Source organism: Prionailurus bengalensis, chromosome A2 (genome assembly GCF_016509475.1).
Source record: "Prionailurus bengalensis isolate Pbe53 chromosome A2, Fcat_Pben_1.1_paternal_pri, whole genome shotgun sequence".
NCBI classification, from domain to species: domain Eukaryota; kingdom Metazoa; phylum Chordata; class Mammalia; order Carnivora; family Felidae; genus Prionailurus; species Prionailurus bengalensis.
Window position 1 is genome coordinate 153,815,996 of NC_057348.1, and position 19,792 is coordinate 153,835,787.

Sequence of the window (19,792 nt, forward strand, 5' to 3'; positions counted from 1 at the left end):
AAGCTTTGGCACCACGTCACTAAGTGCTTTGTGACATCGGACAACTCATTTTACTTTGGGCTGGCTCTGTGTGACCCAGTCATACCAGCTCCCCCAATGGTAACCCATGGCGGGAGGAAGTCAGAGGTCGCTCAGGATGCGTCCTGCCGCGAGGGGGCTGGGGCTCTGTGGGCGGGGTGAGGGGCCCCAGCGGTGACCTGCTACCGGGCTGGGGAACGGAGGGGATGGCACTGACGTGCTGGCTGCTGGGACAGGATCAGGAGGCACTCACCTGGCTGAGATTGAGAGGCTGCTGCTGCTGGAAATGCGGTCCCGGCCGCTGTTGCCGGTAGGCGATGGCTCCGGACGAGCTCCCTGAAGAGTGACCGCTGGTGGAGGTCACGTTGCTGGAGGACTTGGACTTGTAGGACGAGTGCTGGCCAGTGTTGACTGTGTGAGGAGGAGCGACAGGTCACAGAGGGATCACACAGAAGACCCTGCCCCTCCAGGAAACAACGGTGGTCCTCCGGGAAGGAATGGGTTCCCAAGACTGGCCCATCAAAGTCAGCCTCGTCTCCCCTGGACCCAGTTAAGAGTCTGCCCAGAGTCTGGACGGGCCGCTGGGCTTTGGCTCGCCCCAGGGGTTAGGAGCCCATCCCAGCTTGCTGGACTTTAGGATTCTCATCTGGTGACATAGAAAAGCACAAGGAGAGTGTAATGCGGGAAAGGAGGAGAGGTCTCTGTAGCTCTTCGTGCCCCATGGGGCTTGTCTGCTGAGATCCAGAGACACAGTGACGGATAAGCAGGGCACAGATAAGCAAGCCTCAGAAAGAGGACCACACACGTCCTGAGGGAAAAACAACTCATGGTTGCTAGCGTGAACTAGGCGGGTATGAATGAAGATGCTAAGTATGAATGAAGCATCCACCAGGGAGCAGGCAGGCCCTTGCCGTAACTGGGTTGGATCAATTCCATTACAAATCTCAGGGTGGTGAAACCAAAGTCAAGGAGGAGATGGCTAGGGCCAGCAAGAGGGAACACTGAGTAACTGCTGAAGGAGAGAAACATGAAGAGTGAAGGTTTGGGACACCGGCAACTTGGGGATGGGAGACGGGGGTGCACACTGAAGTCCACGAGGAGCCTCCCTGCCCCACAGGCAGCAGAACGCCCTCCCCCCACCCCCACCCCGGAGAGCGAGGGCTGCCTCACTGGGGAGGGAGGTGGTGGGTCCTACCAGGGACCCCCAGATCTGTGCATTGGCACCTGTGGGTCTTCTCCTCCCACCCACTGAGTCAGAACCCCAAGGGGAGGTGCCTGGGAATCTGTATTAGTAATAAGCGCCCCAGGAGAGGAGGCAGCCAGGCCCTGGCGTACGGAGCTATGCTAAAGCCAAACCCATTCAGACTCTCAAAGGCCTTCCAAAACCTGGGGGGTTGAGGGGTTTGGGGGACCCACTGCAGGGTAAGAGAAGGACCAGCCGCAAATGTCGGCCATTGGCAGGGCCTGGTTTCTCCCCTTTGCTCAGCCGCAGTGCTACTGTGGTGGGGCCAGAGTCCTTGCTGGTCAGTAGCAGGCCACAACTGTGCTTGCTGTGTGGGCCCCAGCGGTGGAGGCTGTCTCTCTGTCCCTACTTCCAACTTTCCGGGCACTGCGTGGTGATTATATTTGAAGGAAAACCCTGAGCTCGAGTTATCCGTAGCTTGAGTCTACAGTGAAGAGGTTAGAAGTTGTAGATGAAATGGTGTGACAGAGCCCAGCATGCACCTCTTACCAGCACTGCGGGGACAGGGAACGGGGGGCTGGGTCAGAGAAGGGGACCTCCAGATAAGGGGTGGGGTCTTGTGAGGGACCAAGACATTAAGATGGGGAGCCAGACTCTTGCGAGGTCCAGCCGCATGGCCTTGGTTGACTTAATTAATCTCTCGGGGCTTCCATTTTCGCATCCGGAAAACTGGGAGAATAATGGTAACTCTATAGGGTGGTCATGAGGTTCATATGAGTTAATGTACATAGAACGCTTAGGGTCTGTCATGTGTTAAGCTCTTAAATGTATTAGCTATTGTTAATATCTTTCTTATTGAGCCTTGTCTCCTGGCTAAAGCTGACGCTCAAGGAACAGGTGTCTCCTCCAAGCCGGGACAACCAAATCCTGTCTCCTGGAAATGGGAAGCCGGAAGCCTGGGAGTCACCGGGTCAGGGTGAGGCAGTGCTCCAGAAAGCAGGCGTTGGGCCTCCAACGGCCCAGGTCTTAGGAGTTCTGGCTCCTGCCCAGCCTGGGATGTAGTTGTTGAACTTCGCCTCAGCTCTCTTAATTCCTTCCAATACATTATGGGTCTGAGGGCATAAGTATAGAGTTCATTCAGCTGCTTTCCAAAGGAGCCTTAACTAACCCAAGAGACCTGGGAAGGTTATGTGAGAAATCCCCAGGGCTCCTTCCTGAGCTCAGAACCACAGGAGGGGTAAGTTCTGTGAGAAAACGGATGGTGGTCTGCACAGCATTTGTTGTGACTTGAGCCCAGGGAACACCTGGCTGGCTACAACCTGTTCACACCTCGGCCTCCGTGGGCCACCTGGGCACCAGGAAGCTGAAGAAGGCTGCCGTTCGGATTTTTCTGAGCCTGGGTGTTTCTCAACACCACAGGCTGGGGACAAGCAGGCACCGGAATGAAGTTCCTTCCTGCCTCTTACCTGTCACTAGAAAGACTCTGCAGCATGTCCCACAGGGGAAAATAAATCTCTCTTCACAGTGGAAAGTTAGACCATGGGGTTCCCCGGAGACAGCAGCACTGGTTGCTTTAGAACCAGTAGTGTTACCGCGGGGAATGACCTCCTCTGCTCCAACCTTTTTTTTTTTTTTTTTTTTTGGTTGGAAATATCCCTAAGAGACTCTCAGCCGTTCAGACAGCACGCAGTCCTTGTGGAAAGACAGTGGGGTAAGACCTCTGAGCCGCCCCGCCGCCTGCAGGCACAGAGCGCGATGGGCCGAGGATGGAACCGGTTAATGTAACCTGAAAGGCGTGAAATGCGGCTCCACAGAGCTGTCCTCTCTTGCCTTGGTGGCTTCTCAAGACACACAACTGCTGTTATACTGGCAAAGCTGGCCCTCAGCCTCTTCACTCGTCTCCACCAGGGATTGGACCAGGTGGTCTTAAAGTTTCAGTAACTCTCCTCAAAATTTTGTCACCTCCCATGGAATGGCACCAGCATCAAAGCCTGACAAAGCTCCAAGCTGGAAGATTTCTTTCTTTCTTTTTTTTTTTAAATGTCTTTCTTTCCTTATGTTTATTTTTGAGAGAGAGAGAGTGTGTGTGTGCGCGCACCTGCACGCGTGAGGGTAGGGGAGGGGCAGAGAGGGAGGGGGCACAGAGGATTTGAAACAGGCTCAGCACTGCCAGCAGAGGGCCTGATGCAGGGCTTGAATTCACGAACTGCAAGATCATGACCTGAGCTGAAGTTAGACGCTTAACTGACTGAGCCACCCAGGTGCCCCCACGCTGGAAGATTTCCAACCTGCGGAAATCTGGCGGCTCTCTCATGCATCCTTCATCTCGTTTTAAAAGGCCAAGACACATTTAGCACCAGCCACCTTTAAAAACAAATGAATTCGTAGATGACCTCAAGAAGATCCGTCTTGAGCCATTATCCATCTTTTAAAGGGATCATTACTGTGACAGAGTCCCCCTGGGGTGTCTCAGAACAGGGGTATTCCTGACATAACAGAGTAACAAAAATCACCGTCTCATGGTTGCAGGTCTCAATCCCTGATCTGAAATCCCTGGGGCCACACATTTATTTTTGAAATGCAGAAGTTTAGGTTTTAGAAAGGTTCAATGCCTTAGGTTACCCCCAGCAGAGCCTTGGGCACCACTTTGTAATCAAAGATGTGAAGATTCTCGCTCCAAAACACAGGGATATTTCACTAAGGGGCACAAATGACTACGACAAAGAGAGACTGTGCACGGCCCCTCATTGACTCAGGCCAGGTTTCACCACCAATGAGTTTGCTATAAAGTTAAAATTTGGTGTTCAGAGTTTTTTGGATTGCAGATGAGGAAGGACTATCTCCTCTTCCTGTTTGATAAAAGGGCCGGGCTTCCTTAAGGGTTTCAACAACATAGTCTTGAGACCTGCTAATTAAGCAGGAAAGCCCTTCCCACTAAACCGTGTGCACCACAGGCTGCATCTTTTTTTGTTTTGTTTTTCAGATTTTGTTTTTTTTTAAGTAATCCCAACATGGGGCTTGAACTCCCAACCCTGAGATCCAGAGTCGCATGCTCTACTGACTGAGCCAGCCAGGTGGCCTCTCAAAAGCTGCAGTCTTAAGCCGGTGTGTGTAGGGCTACCTGAGGGCTTGAGGGTCCATGGCGATAAAGACTTAAGGGGTCAATTTCCAGATTCCCAATTTGCAAATGTATCTTTTCCTGAACTGATTTACCAGCACTAACGTCTACTGCTTTTCCTTTCCCACCTTCTCTCTCACATCCACAGTCTCCTATTCCTTCTGGAAAGTTAATATGGTGTGTTGCCTCCAGGCATGCAAAGCCTGACCAGCTCCTGAGGGGCAGATAGTCCCCTGATATCAAAGCCAAGCCTTGTGCAGTAAGAAACACGGAAGGCTGTCCAGCCTTACCTTATTCAGGCTGCAGACGCTTTTGTAAACTCCCCACCCTATCCATCCATTCACGAAATAAAATTCAGAAGTGAGCCGGTGGTCACGGGGAAGGTGTGACAGAGGTGAGAGCGGCTTTGGCTGCCTGGCCGAGGAGGAATAGTTGCTCACTAGGGGGTAAGGCGGGGTGCCGGGACCGGGACCGGGGGAGTTGACTGTGCAGCTCCAAGGTCTTAACAAACATTTAAAGTACTTCAGTAATGGCGCGACATACACAACGTGACAGAAGTGATATCTTTGCCAGGATGTGAACTTAAAAACATGCAATGGATGTCGTTTTAAACGTTGAAGGGTTATATGAGCAGCACAGTACGAGGGGAGGACTCTGAGGAGTCCTCTCTCCTGGGCAAACCACTTTGACTGTCTTACGGGTTCCTTTGGTCCTAGAGAGTGTTGCTTTCTGCCAAGGTTACTACTAAAACCCTTGCCTGGGAGAGAAAGAAGGTTCTGGAAGAGAGATATCCTGTGTCCCACACTATGCGGGCCGGCCTATGGTGCTGGGCTGGGAAGGTTCCTAAGGACCCCATCCTCAATTCTGCTCTTCCCTCTCAGGGGCAGAACCAGAGTGGCCCATGACTAGTGGGCCTCACATGTGGCGACCGCCCCAAGAAGGTTCCAAGGTCTCCTGCAGCAGGTGACACAGATGGGTGTTCCTTCCTGGTGAATAGCTCCCTGAATCTTCTTTTTTTTTTTTTAAAGAAAATGTCTATTTTGTGTGTGTGTGTGTGTGTGTGTGTGTGTGTGTGTGTGTAAGAGAGAGAGAGAGAGAGAGAGAGAGAGAGAGAGAGAGAGAACAAGAAAACGAATGGGGGGAGGAAGGGCAGAGAGAGGGAGACAGAGGCTCAAACTCACAAACCACAAGACAGCGACCCGAGCCAAAGTTGGACGCTTAACTGACTGGGCCAGCCAGGGGCCCCAACAGCTCCCTGAATCTAAGCAAGGTCTTTTTTTTGGCAGTTTGTTCCTCTTTCCTTCTAAACAGTGCTTTCGTGAAGGTGCTGCCTTGGATGGGCTGGTGATGGTCTGTGACGGGGAAGCGGATGGCTTTTGGTTTGTTCCCCGAATTCTGCCACTGGTGAGCGTGAACAAGGGAGTCACTGAAGAGATGCCACCAAACGTGGGCAGAGCCACTAAGTTTCCTTGGAAGGTTACGTTCTCGGTCTTTATTCTAGAGCGCACGCACTTGTCAGCGCGAGCCTCCAGGGGATGGAAGGACTCCTTTTTCTCAAGCCACCGTGTGAGCAAAACAAACACACCGGCCAGCCACGACCTCTCCTCCCAACAGTGAGCCCCGAGGCGATGCCGAGCCGAACCTCCGTCATCCTCACCTGCCAAGACTCAGAGAAAGTTCTTTCCACCCAGGAAGCTGCTCTACCACTAGGGCTTCTTCCTGCTAAAAGTCAGTCAGGAACTCCCTAAAACAGGGGTCATCGCCGACCCGTGGATAAGGTACCGGGTGGCTTTTGTTTCGTCCTTATCAACCTAGTCAAACGGAGAGCCACCGTAAAGGTGGCAAGGTATTAATTATAGAACTGAAAACTGAAAACGCTGCTTATGCAAAGTGATGGTGAGCAGAATCCTACCCTGGCTGCCTGGGTGAGACCCTCGGGGGGAGGATCGACCATAACCTGGTGCTTATCAGCCTCCCACAACACGATTGCCAATAGCAGGAAAACGGGCAAAGCACTGTGCAGAGAGAGGTTCCCGGCCTGCCCTGGCCCCAAGTTACCTGGCCCCAGGCTATCACATTCCACCAACACTTCGCTGGCCTGGGTTTTTAGGGGTGGCACGATGATAGTCCGGGGGTTCCCAGTGCAGTGATTCTCCAGGCTCCCCTTGGTGTCAAAGGTGTTGGCGTGGTGCCCAGTGCGGTGCTGCACGGAGTAGGGGCTGGTGTTGCTGGAGGAGTCGGAGTAGGGAGAGTCGTGGACCGTGACACAACTGATGACGTTTTTTCTCTGCTTGGAGACAGTGCTGAAAATGGAAAGGGAGAAATCAGAACCACGAGAAAGCTGTGAAGTGAGACACCAGCCGGCGTTCCAGAACTGGCCTGTGGGACAAGCCCCTCTCTGTGCTCCGGGACAGGGCTGGGGAGCGGGGCAGGAGAGGGGGTAGGAACGGGGAGGGTGGGCACACAAGTGTCACCTGTCCAACCGGTAGCAAGCGGACATGTGAAGACATGAGAAAGGGGCTGGAGCTGGGCCCACAGGCACTTCTGGAATCTGGAAGAGAAGCTTCCAGGTGGGCCTGGACTTCCCCCCAACGCCCTTCCCACAGCAGAGCTAAGCAGAACTGCAGGGGAGTTGCCTGTAGCCCAGAGCTGTGTGGAAACACCCCCTGAGCCACCAGAAGGGGATATCTCAGCAAGTAGAGAGAGCCCAGCAAGACCCTGGCACCCCGAGGCCCCGGTTTGGGAGGACATCGCTGGGAGCGGAGCACCATCAGCTTAGGCTCGGGGCCTGGGACACCCCGCAAACTGAGGCAGGGAGCAAGGTGTCCGAGAGGGAGCAGGATGCAGACAGAGGGGCGGATAAAGAGGGAGGGTCTGAGGAGGTTGACCACACAACGCAGCTCTGACATGCTGAGAGACAGAAGTCGGGAGCTGGCCGTGACACTCTCAGCCACCTCTTTGCTGTGCGGTATTATGTGGGATGACTCTGTGGCAAAGGCCACCAGGACATCTGAGAGTCCCCTTCTCAGGGGAGGCCTGGCCCTCCTGTAGCTTCCCTCCTGCCAGGGCCCAGGACAAGGGAGGGGACGACACTGTGCCTACTGAGGTCAGAAGGGCTCCCGTGGGGATGATGCCTACAAAAGAGTTGCCTGGACTCTCCTGTATCTGAAACTTCATTCTTTGCTGACGGGGAGGAACCAGCCCTGGAGGGCTCTTGGCCAGCACACGTTTTCTCTCCTGAGATATTTATGCATGCGCGGCTACTAGGGGAACCAATTCCGTCTGCCTCCAGGATGGGCTGGTGGGATGATGGATGTGGAATTTGTTGCTTATTGTGAAGGTTGTAAAAATGGATTCCATCTATTTTTATATACTGATCATCTATTTTTAAGAAATATCGATCACCCCAAGTAAGACGGTCAGTTTCCAACTGATTCGCTAAGAGAAGAAGCTGCTATTTATGGAGTGCCTAATGGAACCACAACCCCCTGAGGTGTCTCGCCCAAGGTCACACGGTCAGTCACGGGCCAGACTCTTTCCAAGATAGATCTCTGCCACCCTAAGGGCAGCAGAGAAGTGGACGAGCTCAAGCACCCCGGGCAGCCGGGCAGCAAGAAGCTAAGTGGAAGGACACGAGGCAGGTAGCCTACAAAAGGCTGGAGGGCTGAGAGGTGAGCCCACGGAAGGTCTGAGCCCCTGCGCCCCAAGGCCTGACGCTACTGACATCTGGGCTGAATAATTCTTCTAGTGGCTGCACGTTGTGTCCTTCTTGGTTCAGGGTAGAAATGTCCCTTCCTAACAGTGTCTGTGGGTAAGAACACGGGCCCTGCGGCCAGGGGCCTACCTTCGGCGTGTGCCGGGCGTGTGGCTGTGGGCAGCTAGCTGCTCAGCCTCTGAGTGACTGTCTCATCATCAGTCAAATGTGGATAACGGCAGCACTTACGCATACAGGCTTATGTTGAGAAGTGAGAAAACCCACAGGATGTGCTGTGAATGGCTTACGACACATAGTAAGCAGAGGTCAGCCGTCAGGATCGTTATTGTTGTGCTGCCTCACTTAACATGTGAAAACAGGTTTGCAAGAACAGATCTAGGCAAAGTGATTTCTATCAAAGTATGGACTCAACGGAGAAGTTTCTAGTCTGTGAATAAACCAGAAGATTGATATGAAAGAAATTAAAACTCATTAGTCAGAGATCTTGGAGATCTGGGGTAGGTGCCATGGGGAATTCCTGTACAAAGAAATATAATACATGCCTCTGCCCTGGAGGTGATTACAATTTCAGTGGGGGACTGTGTAAAAACATGACAAGTTAAACAGTAAAAGCTTTAAAATAATCGGTTAAAGAGAATAATGGATGTCACAAAGCCTTCTGTGATGAACTGTCAAATGAGTCGTACAGATGGTAATTGTTAAGAACTCAAAAGGAGGCGAGGAATGAATTGACTGCATATATTTACGGCTCTTCACGTTAACTTTGATAGGATACATTTTAATTAATAAAGACCGACACTTCCCACTTATAACAGTTGAAATGCAAAAAATCCACATGCTTGCTCCTCACAAAGCTAAACGCAGAATTACCACAGGACCCAGAAATTCCACTCCTGGCTATGTACGCAAAGGAACCGAAAGCCGGGACTCGAACAGAAATTCATTTGCCAGTGTTCACAGTAGCATGATACACACCAGCCAAAAGGTGGAAATAGCCTAGGTGTCCATTAACGGATGAATGCACGAGCAAAATTTGGTACATCCACACCGTGGAATATTAGCCATAAAGACCAACAGAGTCCAACGCATGCTACAATATAGGTGACCCCTGGAAACATGCTAAGTGAAAGAAGCCAGATACAAAAGGACAAATATTGTATGACTCCACTTACATAAGGTACTTGGAATAACCAAATTCATAGGGAAAGTAGATTCAAGGTTACCAGGGGTTAGGGAAGGGAGGAATGGGGAGTTATTACTTAATGGGTACAGAGTTTCTGTTTGGGGTGATGACAAAATTCTGGAAATGGTGCTGACGGTCGCACACATTGTGAGCGTACTTAATGTCACTGAATTCTATACCTGAGAGACAACAAAGCAAATGGGATTAGTGGGGAGGGGGAGGGAGGGGGGAGGGAGGGTGGAAGCAGGTGGAAGGCACCGAGACCTGGCGCAAAACCTAGAAAGTGGGGAACCAGGAAAAAGTCCCTGAGGTTGTGGAATGAGGAGGGAGCGTTGTCTTAGAAAGGAAGGGGCGCCTGGGTGGCTCAGTCGGTTGGGCGTCCAACCTCGGCTCAGGTCATGATCTCACAGTTCATGAGTTCGTTTGAGCTCTGTGCTGACGGCTGGGAGCCTGGAGCCTGCTTCAGATTCTGCGTCTCCCTCTCTCCTTGCCCCTCCCCCGTCACACTCCATCTCTCTCAAAAATAAGGATTATTTAAAAAAAAAAAAAAAAGACAAGACTTGAAGCCGTTTTCTGTGGTCGGGGGAGGGAGCGGATGATGGAAACAACTGCCTGTGCATGGTCTACTGTGTATTAAGATGTTACTAAAGGAACCCCCGCTTCCATACCACGCACACGCCATCACAAAGTGCTCCTGGTTCCTGAGGGGACGCAGGGACTTGTGCTGCCCTGTCCTTCACTCTCAGCTTCCGCCACCGTCAGTTGTGCATAACTGACGCACACACACGGCGGCTCATCGGGTCACCTCGCCAGATGCAGACGTGTCCTGCTGCAGGTGCACAGCCCGTGGGTGATGAACCCCACATGAAGAACAGAGCCTGGCTTCCAAATGTGTCTCGGGGGCTGGTGTTCGCTCTGGTCCTGGCTCCACTGTCCATTCATCACCTGGACAGTGGCCTGATATTAGCACGACCCTGGGCATCCCTCCACTTCCAACTTGCTCTGAAATCCACCAGGGAAAGTGGCACGAAGGGATCCATTGTGAGGGCCCCACAAAAATGCATTATTGAAGGCATTTAAAATAGGATTTGGTTTACTCCTAATTCGGAGAGGAAATAAATCTCTTTAGTAAGTGTACCTTCTATGTAGACCCAGACATGGCCAGTTTCTGCTGACCAGATCCTCCTCAGGTTCTGGGTAGTTTAGAAAACAAGCAAACACACGCACACCAGTAATTTCAGCCAAACTGGAATAAAATTCAAATTGGATGTATTTAAATTCTCACTTTTCAATTTAAATTGTGGAGCAGCTTCACCTCAGCGTGAGTCAGAATCTAAACACACAACGGGCCACTTGGCGGATCAGTGGGCTTCTTATTACTGAAGAAGAATGAGTTGCTGGCAAAGGTCTTAAAGCAGCGGACAGCTTAGTCTGGAAGACCTGGGAGAATTTAGGGCCGGCTCCTGACGGAAACCCCCCAGGGAGGGAGCCTTTCCGCCAGAGGCTGAGGGTCCCGCACATCAGAGCCTTGATATCCACCAAGGAGTGTGGGATAAGATCTCTATGAACGGTTCATGGGTCTCATCCTTTGTTTTCAGAGTTGACAAGTCCCTCTGCCTGATGAGCAAATAGGTCGACACAGTCCAGGGCTAACTTACCTACCTTTTTGGATTTGCCTCTGACCGGTTTGGAAAAGGTGAATCAGTTTTGACAGCTCTGTTTTTACTCTCCTCTACCATTAAAGATCTCTGTGCTCTAACTGAATACGCTATGCAGATTCGACAACGAATGGGAAGCAGTTATTTCAATGAGTCACTTTAACAATGAGCACCCATGTGACATTTATTACTACGGATTCTTTAGGCTCATTTATACTGATTCTATCGGGATTCATTCCACTAGTGTCTAATTATTACTGATCGTTTATCAATCTCATCATGAATTGAGAATCGGGCGTAGAATGAGAAATCTATGCTTAAGTGGCCTCGGCAGAACATCACTTCCGAAAGAAGAGCAGAGCTTCCAGAATTCCACCACTGCATTGTGTTGTGATGGCGATAGCTGATGTTCATCGTTTTAAAATGATGACAAGAAGCGAAGAGCTAGGAGCCACAGAAATCAGCCCCGAAGGAGGAAACCTTGCTGGAGGAGCGGATGCTAGCCTGTGACTCCTCCCCGTAGGCCCCTATCTGGAGCGTGTCTCTGATTTCTGTTTGCCAATCTCAGTCAACCTCATCCTTCAAGACCAGGGTCAAGACTCATCTCCGCTAACAAACTTTCCATGACGTACTTCACCGCCCCGATTCCACGGTCAATGCCGTATGTGATAAAAACCGGGCGTCTCTTACAACACTGATTAATAGTCATAGGCAGTGTTTATAGGATGCGCGGCGGCTGTTCGAAGTACTTCACAGACATCGATCTCTGATCCTCACAGCAAGACAGTGCAGTAAAGAACATTCCAATTCTGACTTTAACAATACTTAACATGGGATCCACCCGCTCGATCAGATTTTAAGTACACAGTACCACGTGGTTGACTATGGCCGCAGGGTCAGTAGCACAGCGCATCTCTGAAGCTCGTTCATCTGGCTCAACTCAGAGCCGCTGACAACAGAGATTCCTCTGCTTAAGTCTACGAGTTGACTATTTTTAGGAACCTTGTGTTAAGAGGTTTTTTGCTCATTGTAGAATTTCCTTCTTTTTCAGGCTGAACAGCATTCCATTGTATGTACCTGCCATGTTTTCTTTACCCCTCATCTGTCTGCCCATATGATGGACACTCAGGCTGTTTCCACCTCTTGGCTGTTGTGAGTAACGTAGCAATGGACATGGGAGTGTGCAGATGTCTCTTCAAGATCCTGATCCCGCTCTTTTGGATAAATGCTTAGAAGTGAGATTGCTGGATCAATGGTAGCTCTGTTGTTAATTTTTTGGAGGAACCTCAATACTGTTTCTCATAGCAGCTGCCTGTTTACACTGCGTTCCCACCAACAGTGTGCAAGGGCGACAATCTCCCCATAGCCTTGCCCATACTTCTCTTCTGTTCTTTTGATGACAGCTATTCTGATAGGTGTAAGGTGATACTTGGTTGTGGTTTGATTTGTGTTTCCCTGATCGTTAGTGATGTTAAGCATTTTTTTCATAAAGCTGGCCACTTACGTGTCTTAAGAAATAACTACACTCAAGGGCGCCCGGGTGGCTCAGTCGGTTAAGCATCTGACTCTTGATTTTGGCTCAGGTCATGATCTTATGGTTTGTGGGATCAAGCCCTGTATTGGGCTCTGTGGTGATAGCATGCAGCCTGCTTGGGATTTTCTCTCTCCCTCTCTGACCCACCCCCTCTCAAGCACGCACACGCTCTCTCTCTCAAAATAAATAAGCTTAAAAAAAATCTGTTCAAGTTCTTAGCCCATTTTGTAGTCACGTTTAGTTTTTTTGCTATTGAGTTATCGTGAGCATGCTCTCATTTTGTCACTATGCCATTTCCCTTTTACCCCACCTTTCCTACCCACAAGCCCTGAAAATGTAAACTGACTGTAACTCCTCTTTGTGGTTCCGGTGACAGTGTTCTTCTCTAAGCACGGGACATCTAAGCACAGGGCGTGGAGTCCTTCACACTGACAGGTGTCTCAGCTGATGGAGAGGAGGGCTGCTGGCTCTACCACTTTCACGGGGATGCGTGCGGCTCGCTGTCCTATTCCCACACCCCCTCCACCCAGTTAGAAATACACGGCTGAGTACGTTTAATCTGCCCTTGTGAGGACAGGGACCAGAAGCTGATACTTCCAGGCTAATGTGCTCCTTGTGATATATTTCTTAGCTCTCAATTTGAAGTCATCAGTGAGAACAACAACAACAAAAAAACCCCTACATTTTAAATTTGGCACATATGTTCAAGTTATATTATTTACATGTTTGAAAAAAAATTTTTTTAACGCTTATTCATTTTTTTGAGAGACAGAGAGAGACACAGCATGAGTGGGGAAGGGGCAGAGAGAGGGAGACTCAGAATCTGAAGCAGGCTCCAGGCTCTGAGCTGTCAGCACAGGGCCCAGTGTGGGGCTTGAACTCACAAACTGAGAGATCATGACCTGAGCCGATGTCGGACGCTCAACTGACTGAGCCACCCAGGCGCCCTATTTACATGTTTATATCTATGTGTAGGTCTCTCTCTTACCACACACACACACACACACACACACACACCAGCAGGAAGACAGTCTTGCAAGACCACCTTCCTGAGAAATCGGAAGCAAGCAAGGTGTGGATGAGCCACAGACCTGGTCCCCACCACACCACACACAGTACAAGCATGGTGTTCCTTCTCCTCCACTTCCTTCTACAATCCAGCCACCGAACACCGCTCTGCCCGTGTGACACCCAGCACTGTCCCGCCCCTCTTCCCTCTGGCCTGTGGAAGCTGCCATGGGTCAGTGATGGCCTGGTCACAGGCTGCAGTGTTAGGACAGGCTGCTGGGAATGGTCAGGTGGAGGGTCCCTTCTTCAAGATGCTGCCCTTTCGTAAAAGGCAGCTCATTGGCCACACTACTCAACCCGCGGGGGTGTTGTGAAGGCACAGAAGAGGATGTAGAGATGATGCGTTGAGGTCAGCTTGATAAGACACCTTTCTGTCTCCTGAAAGGAGTCGGATGACTGAGAACTCCTCCAACCTGGGGCTGCGTTGCAACTTAAAACTGCAAAATTTGAGGAGGGCGCCTGTTGGGATGAGCCCTGGGTGTTGCATGGAAACCAATTTGACAATAAATTCCGTATTAAAAAACAAAGCAAAACTGCAAAACAACAAAGCCCCTTCTCATGATGCCACATGTTGGGTTCCGGTCTCTTCTCTGAGGCTCACACACCAGGAGCACGAGTAGAGGAGTGGTATGGCTGCAGGTGGCCAAGGACGTGGGGTCCACCTTGGGGTGGCTCCGCCTGGCTGGTAACACCTGAGTGTGGGTGTTCCCCTCTGCCAAGGACACGTCAGTCTTTCAGGTCCAACTCTTTTGCGCAGCAGCTTATCGGTGTCCTGACTACGCCTTTTGTCTGCAGTTATGGGTCCAGAATTGCAATTTAGTGGAAAGAAGAACATTTAGGGTCAAATAGTTTTTATACAAACATTTTAAGAGTGATCCCTATCTGAAATACTGAGTGATGTTAATGAAGCAACTTTCTTAAAGTTTACATTTTGGTGACACCGGTGGTAATACTCTGGAGCGTCCGCCTACACGCACAAAGGGATGCAGGACGTCACAGAGCCCTGCTGACCTCAGGAGATGAAAACCTGTCTACCAGAAATATCCTGGTAACCGAATGAAGGAATACATGAAGGAATGGTTTCTAGCTGATCAGTCGACATGAGCCACTCTGGTCACACATTTTAAAATCTACCCTCGTGGGGCGCCTGGGTGGCTCAGTCAGTTAAGCGTCCGACTCTTGACTCGGGCTCAGGTCATGATCTCGCAGTTTGTGAATCGAGCCCTGCATCGGGCTCCACACGGACAGTGAGGAGCCTGCTTGGGATTCCGTCTCTCCCTCTCTCTCTCAAAATAAATAAAAATAAACTTAAAAAAAAACTATCCTCATGACTGAAGCCTGTGTGATACGGCCTCTAAAGGGCAGTTTCAGCACAAGGCAAGGTTAGCAAAGAGTCTGAATAATAAGATATGCACCAATAAACTTCGTTCAAGGAGATTTCAAGGGAGAGAAGATGGCTTATTCAGCACATACAGTCAAATGTTCCTCTAATCAAAATCATTTATAAATGATTAAAATAAGACTGGTTCTATGACTTCCTCTCAGGGCACCCAGAAAAACTGCAGACTGGTGTGCTTTCTATCTTTACAACAATTCTCCAGCCGTGCCCCAGGAGCCCCCTAGTCCAGCAGCCACTCGTTGAGAAAAAGCAGGCTGCTGGGTCTTTGTCGGTCCCCTCACTTTAAAACGTCTTCTCGAAGAATCAGAAGAGCTGACCTCTGCCCTTCTTGCTGCTAGAGCTCAGCACTGTGACGGACACCGGGTACCCAGTCGGGGCTCGGTGGACAGACTCTGGGCCCCCCATAGCCTTGGGCTGCTGCCCTGCACACAAGCAGGCATGACCGCGTGGGGGTGGTCAGAGGAGGGGGCAGGACAGAGTTCACATTGGTGAAGTTCATGACCAAAGAGAAATCAGTTATTTTCGCCAGTAACCCGAGACTGCCGTGTCTTCCACGGCACGGGACCCGAATTCCAATTGTGCTCCTCAGAAAGGTCATCAATCGGGGTGAGTCACTTATCTTTCCTGGGTCTTGGTTTCCTCATCTATCGAGTGGAGTAGAACTACTTGCCTTGTATACTCTACTGAAAGACACACAGGACAGTGCAAATGGGAACACTCAGTAAATGTGTGTCATGATTTCCCTCCCCTTTAATCGGCTCACTCCCAGCCTGCACCTCGTGCTCTGGAACCTTCCTCACAGGTAGGAGCTGGTGACCATCCGTCTGCTCTGGCAACTAACAGCGTCAAACACGGGGGTCTGGAATAGTGACTTTGCCTTGCGTTCCCCTAAAAATCCTAGGCAATGTCCTCTGGTCCCAGAGACTTGGTGACACCCTCAAATAGGCCTAACATTGTGGGTTCGCCACTGTGTGCCTCGTACCGGCTCTAAAAGACGCCGGTGGTGGAAGAGCCTCCATGTGCCACCATGATCGCCGTCTCTGTGAGCGTCATCGGCCCCCTCACCCTCTGGCTGCTGTACGGGGGCTGAGTCACGTTAGGGGAAGCAATCAGCATTTTAGACAGAGTCCCACGGCTGGTCCTGGGGTGAGTAGCAAACAGGAAACGAGGTCGGGAACACAGCAGCTCAGGATCGAGATGCTCACAGCACAGGAGAAATCAGGTTTGGGAACGAGCAGGGAAGTCTTGAGTATTCAAATGGGAACACGGACAGGCAAGAAAAGCTTCTAGCTGGAGGGAGGCCAAGAGGCTCCCCGAGGGGCTGCCCTTGGGGGTACATCCTTGTTTTCCCAAGACTGGTGCTCTCCCATGAGCTCCTTAGTATTTCCTGAAGTCGACCACCTCCATTGAAGGGGAGACCCTCAAATCCCCTTTCCGTTCGGAAATCCCTGCCGTCCCTGCCTCTGCTTTGTCTCTGATCTGCGGCCCCTCTGCGCTCTGGATCCTACGAGCCCACCTCTGAGGCCCCAGCTTCCCTGCCTGCCACTGACCTCCTGGAATCTGCAATCTCACCCCCTCTCTTTCTACACCCTTTGGACCTTTGACCCCAGAAAGTCCGCTGTTCCTGCTATTTTCTCAAGCTATTTTCCCTTTGAATGTCCACAGCACTCTGCTAGTTTTTATGGGACTGATACTCCGTTTTGTGTTATGATTTGTACGTGTCTTATCTTGCTTCTTACCCTGCAAACCTCCTGAGGACAGAGACTGTCTACCTTATTTATGTAACACCTGCAGTTCCTAGCATGATCTCTCACACTGGTGGGGACAATAAATATTTACTGTGTTAAATTTTATGGTAATTCTGATTTTTAAGAACGAGTAATCATATTTCCTCTCCGTTTTTCTCGCACTCCAAAACACAGTCACAATAATGCGATCACATTATCCAGTGGTTTGTCTATAAATAAAACAGCTATGGGGTTTTGTTTTCTCCTACTCAGACTCAAATACACTTTCCTGTCTTCTTGGATCTTGAGACACTTTTTCAAGGCAACAGTCATTTGATCTCTCCAGAAAACACCCATCCCCTCATTCTGCGAGCTTCCTGTCACAACTGCCGACCGTTGGAACCCTTCCCGATTCCTCTCTGGCCTCACTCCGCAGCTTTCCCCATGTGGTGTAACGTCCCAGGCAGTCCCCTGCATTTTTCATCTTATGAAGCTCCAATGCTCGGTAGGCCACCGTCACTACTGGTGGTTGTTCCTCACGCGTGCACCTGCCACGGTCTCCTTCCATGCCCTCCCCTAGGTCTCAACTGATTTACAACAAGGTCCTTGCACGCTGCCAAGAATTTCAGTTCTGTTTCTTTCTGGGGCTTTGGGGACCACCGCGGAAGCAGTCTGTGCTTTGGCTTGGCGCTGTGCTCAGCCCTGGCAGCCGTCTGATTGGTGGAGAGACGGCTCTCTCATCCTGCTTTTCCTTAGACACACTATTCAATTCTCTCCTGAGCACGTATGTTGAGATTCTGTGTCAGTTCGAATCTCATACTTCAAAAACGATAGTCCAATCTAGTTGATTGTCAGATTTTTAAATTGCTTTTTCTTTTTCCCAGTTGTAGCAAAGGGCTGTGTGGGGGCTGCTTGGCCCGTTTTATGGCCAATGCTCTAAACGTGTGGACAGACCGCTCCGGGCTGGGAAAAACCTTTCTCTTTGTGATGGGACCACCTGAGCCCACGACATTCCTGGGCTGCGGGGCACGAGGCGCTGGGGAGGACAGAGTATTGACTCAAGTTGGGGGCTGTTATCAAAAAGGGAAACCGAGGCCAGTCCCGGAACAGGCAGGTGGGGAGTGAACACTGAGCCCGGTCTCCCCAGTGCAGCCCACCCCCTACGGCATCCCCCAGTGCCCCCCTCCCCCACCCCAGAAGTGTTCCACTATATTCTCTTCTGAGACACACTGAAGGCCACACTGAGACGTTAAGAGGGGAAGGAGGATGCTGGAATGGGACATGTACTAGGTCTATCATGAGATAACAAAACAAAACAGAGTTCATTATGAAGACAGGAAGGGGAGAGCCTGGACTGGAACAGCTATAGTGAGACTGTTTTAATTAGTCTATCTGTACATTTGGTAATGATCTCAAGTGTGGGAATGTATTATTTAATCAAGAAGACTGGTGATTACTAATTAGTTACATTGTATCCAATCAGGAATGAATAACCGGGGCCGAATTGTGAATGTTAAGCTTCGCATCAGGGAGCGGTGTATGTGCTGACCAGGAGCGCTGGGCTCGGCGGTGACAGGCCTCCTCCCGTCCCCGACTCTTGGTCCCAGCGGGAGAGGCCAGCGGGTCGGAGTTGGGGTTGTGAGCCTTTGGGATCTACGAGGCCCGGAGGCCCCTGGGGATGCAGAAGGCCAGGGGACCAACTGTTCTGGAGGGGCTAGCTCCAGGGGCTCATCAGGCAGCCCAAGTACAAACCGCACCCTGCTGAAGTCTGGCTGGAAAATGTGGGAAAAGAGGCTTTGGTGCCAGGGTTAATAGTCTTGCAAATATAATAAATATTCCTTTCCCCTTCCCAGGAGGCATACAGAGCATAAAAGGAGTTCTTACTACTTTGGGATAAACAGGAACGCTCTCTGGGTGAAGAGCCAACTGGCAGCTTGAAAGATTGGGTTAATCAGACACAGAGAAATTTCTGATTAATTGGACAATGATTTCGAATTCCGAGAGAGCCAAGGCGATGCTAGAGAAATATCCTGACCAACTGGGAACAAATTCAACAGCCCAAGGCAGAGATGTTTAAGCTCACACGGGACTTGAGATACACTGGCCTTGCGCACAATTGGTCTCAAGTCGCCCAAATGTATGGAGACTAGAACTATTTTTCGAGACCAAAGTGACTCCGGGTTGTTTTGGCATTGAACAATTATGGAAACTCTGTTTGATGGTCCCTTGACATCACTTCAGGACTCTAGGACACGACAAGACCAAAACTTGGGGGCCAGGAGCCAGAGCTCATCAAGTCTGACGATGGACAGCGGCCCGGGGCCCACGGAGGACCCGGCGCACCCCCGCCCTGCGCCCTCCCGCGCATCCGGAGGTGGCACAGCCTCACCTGGTGGGCGCATGCTTCTGTTCCTCCTCCTCGTCCGTGTCGCTGCTGATGGTGATGACGCTGACCGTGGGGCTGGGGGTGTCGGGAATGACGATCGTCTGCCGCTGCCGCTCCCTGGTGGTGCTGGACGCCCCGTCGCCCCACCCGCACGTGACGGAGGAGCTGCAGGCGGGACTGCTGTGCACCAGGGCGCAGCGCGGAGGCGTGTTCTCCTTGACGCGCTTGGACCGCTGAGGGGAGCTGATGGCCTGCGAGGAGGACACCTCACAGGTGGAGACGTTTCTGTAACGACAAAGCCACGCACGCTCACGGAGGAAGGCCGGGCCCCGCGGCTCCTCCCGAGGAGGTCCACAGACACCAGCCTTGCCCGATCTCCATTCAAGAGTCGGAGGCTCGGGCACTCGGGTGTCTTCTGTAATTGCAAAAGCGGCTGCCCCTGAAGCTCTTTCTTTCAGTTACTTGCTACGCAGATGGCCCTGTCTGGGCTCTGGCTCTCGGGGCCACGTGCCTGTTCCCAGCAGGACAAAGGGAGCGGCCAGGGCTTTAAGCTCGTGCTCAAGGACCCGGCTGGTCTGTGGGGGCAGGTGCAGTGCCCTGGGCCTCAGGGCTGTCTGCTCCACTGCAGCCCCGTCTTCGGGGGGGGGGGTCAAGGCCTGGCTTCCTGAGCTCCATCTGGTGGTTCTCTGGTCGTGTACTTGGGTCTTGTTTTGAAGGGAGTTGAAAGAAACGTTATTTGCCACATAAAGCTTTGGTGTCCTTGCTAATGGCTGTTCTGCCACGCATGAAATGCAAACACCAGC

General features: G+C 51.3%; 1 protein-coding gene across 1 annotated transcript in view; it reads right to left on the bottom strand.

The window, feature by feature from the left end:
- HIPK2 (homeodomain interacting protein kinase 2) overlaps nt 1-19,792 on the bottom strand; it is a 189,780-nt gene that overhangs the window by 12,992 nt on the left and 156,996 nt on the right. Inside the window, 3 exon segments of the mRNA XM_043589702.1 lie at nt 272-429; nt 6,378-6,622; nt 18,993-19,274. Coding sequence (XP_043445637.1) covers nt 272-429; nt 6,378-6,622; nt 18,993-19,274 — 685 coding nt within the window.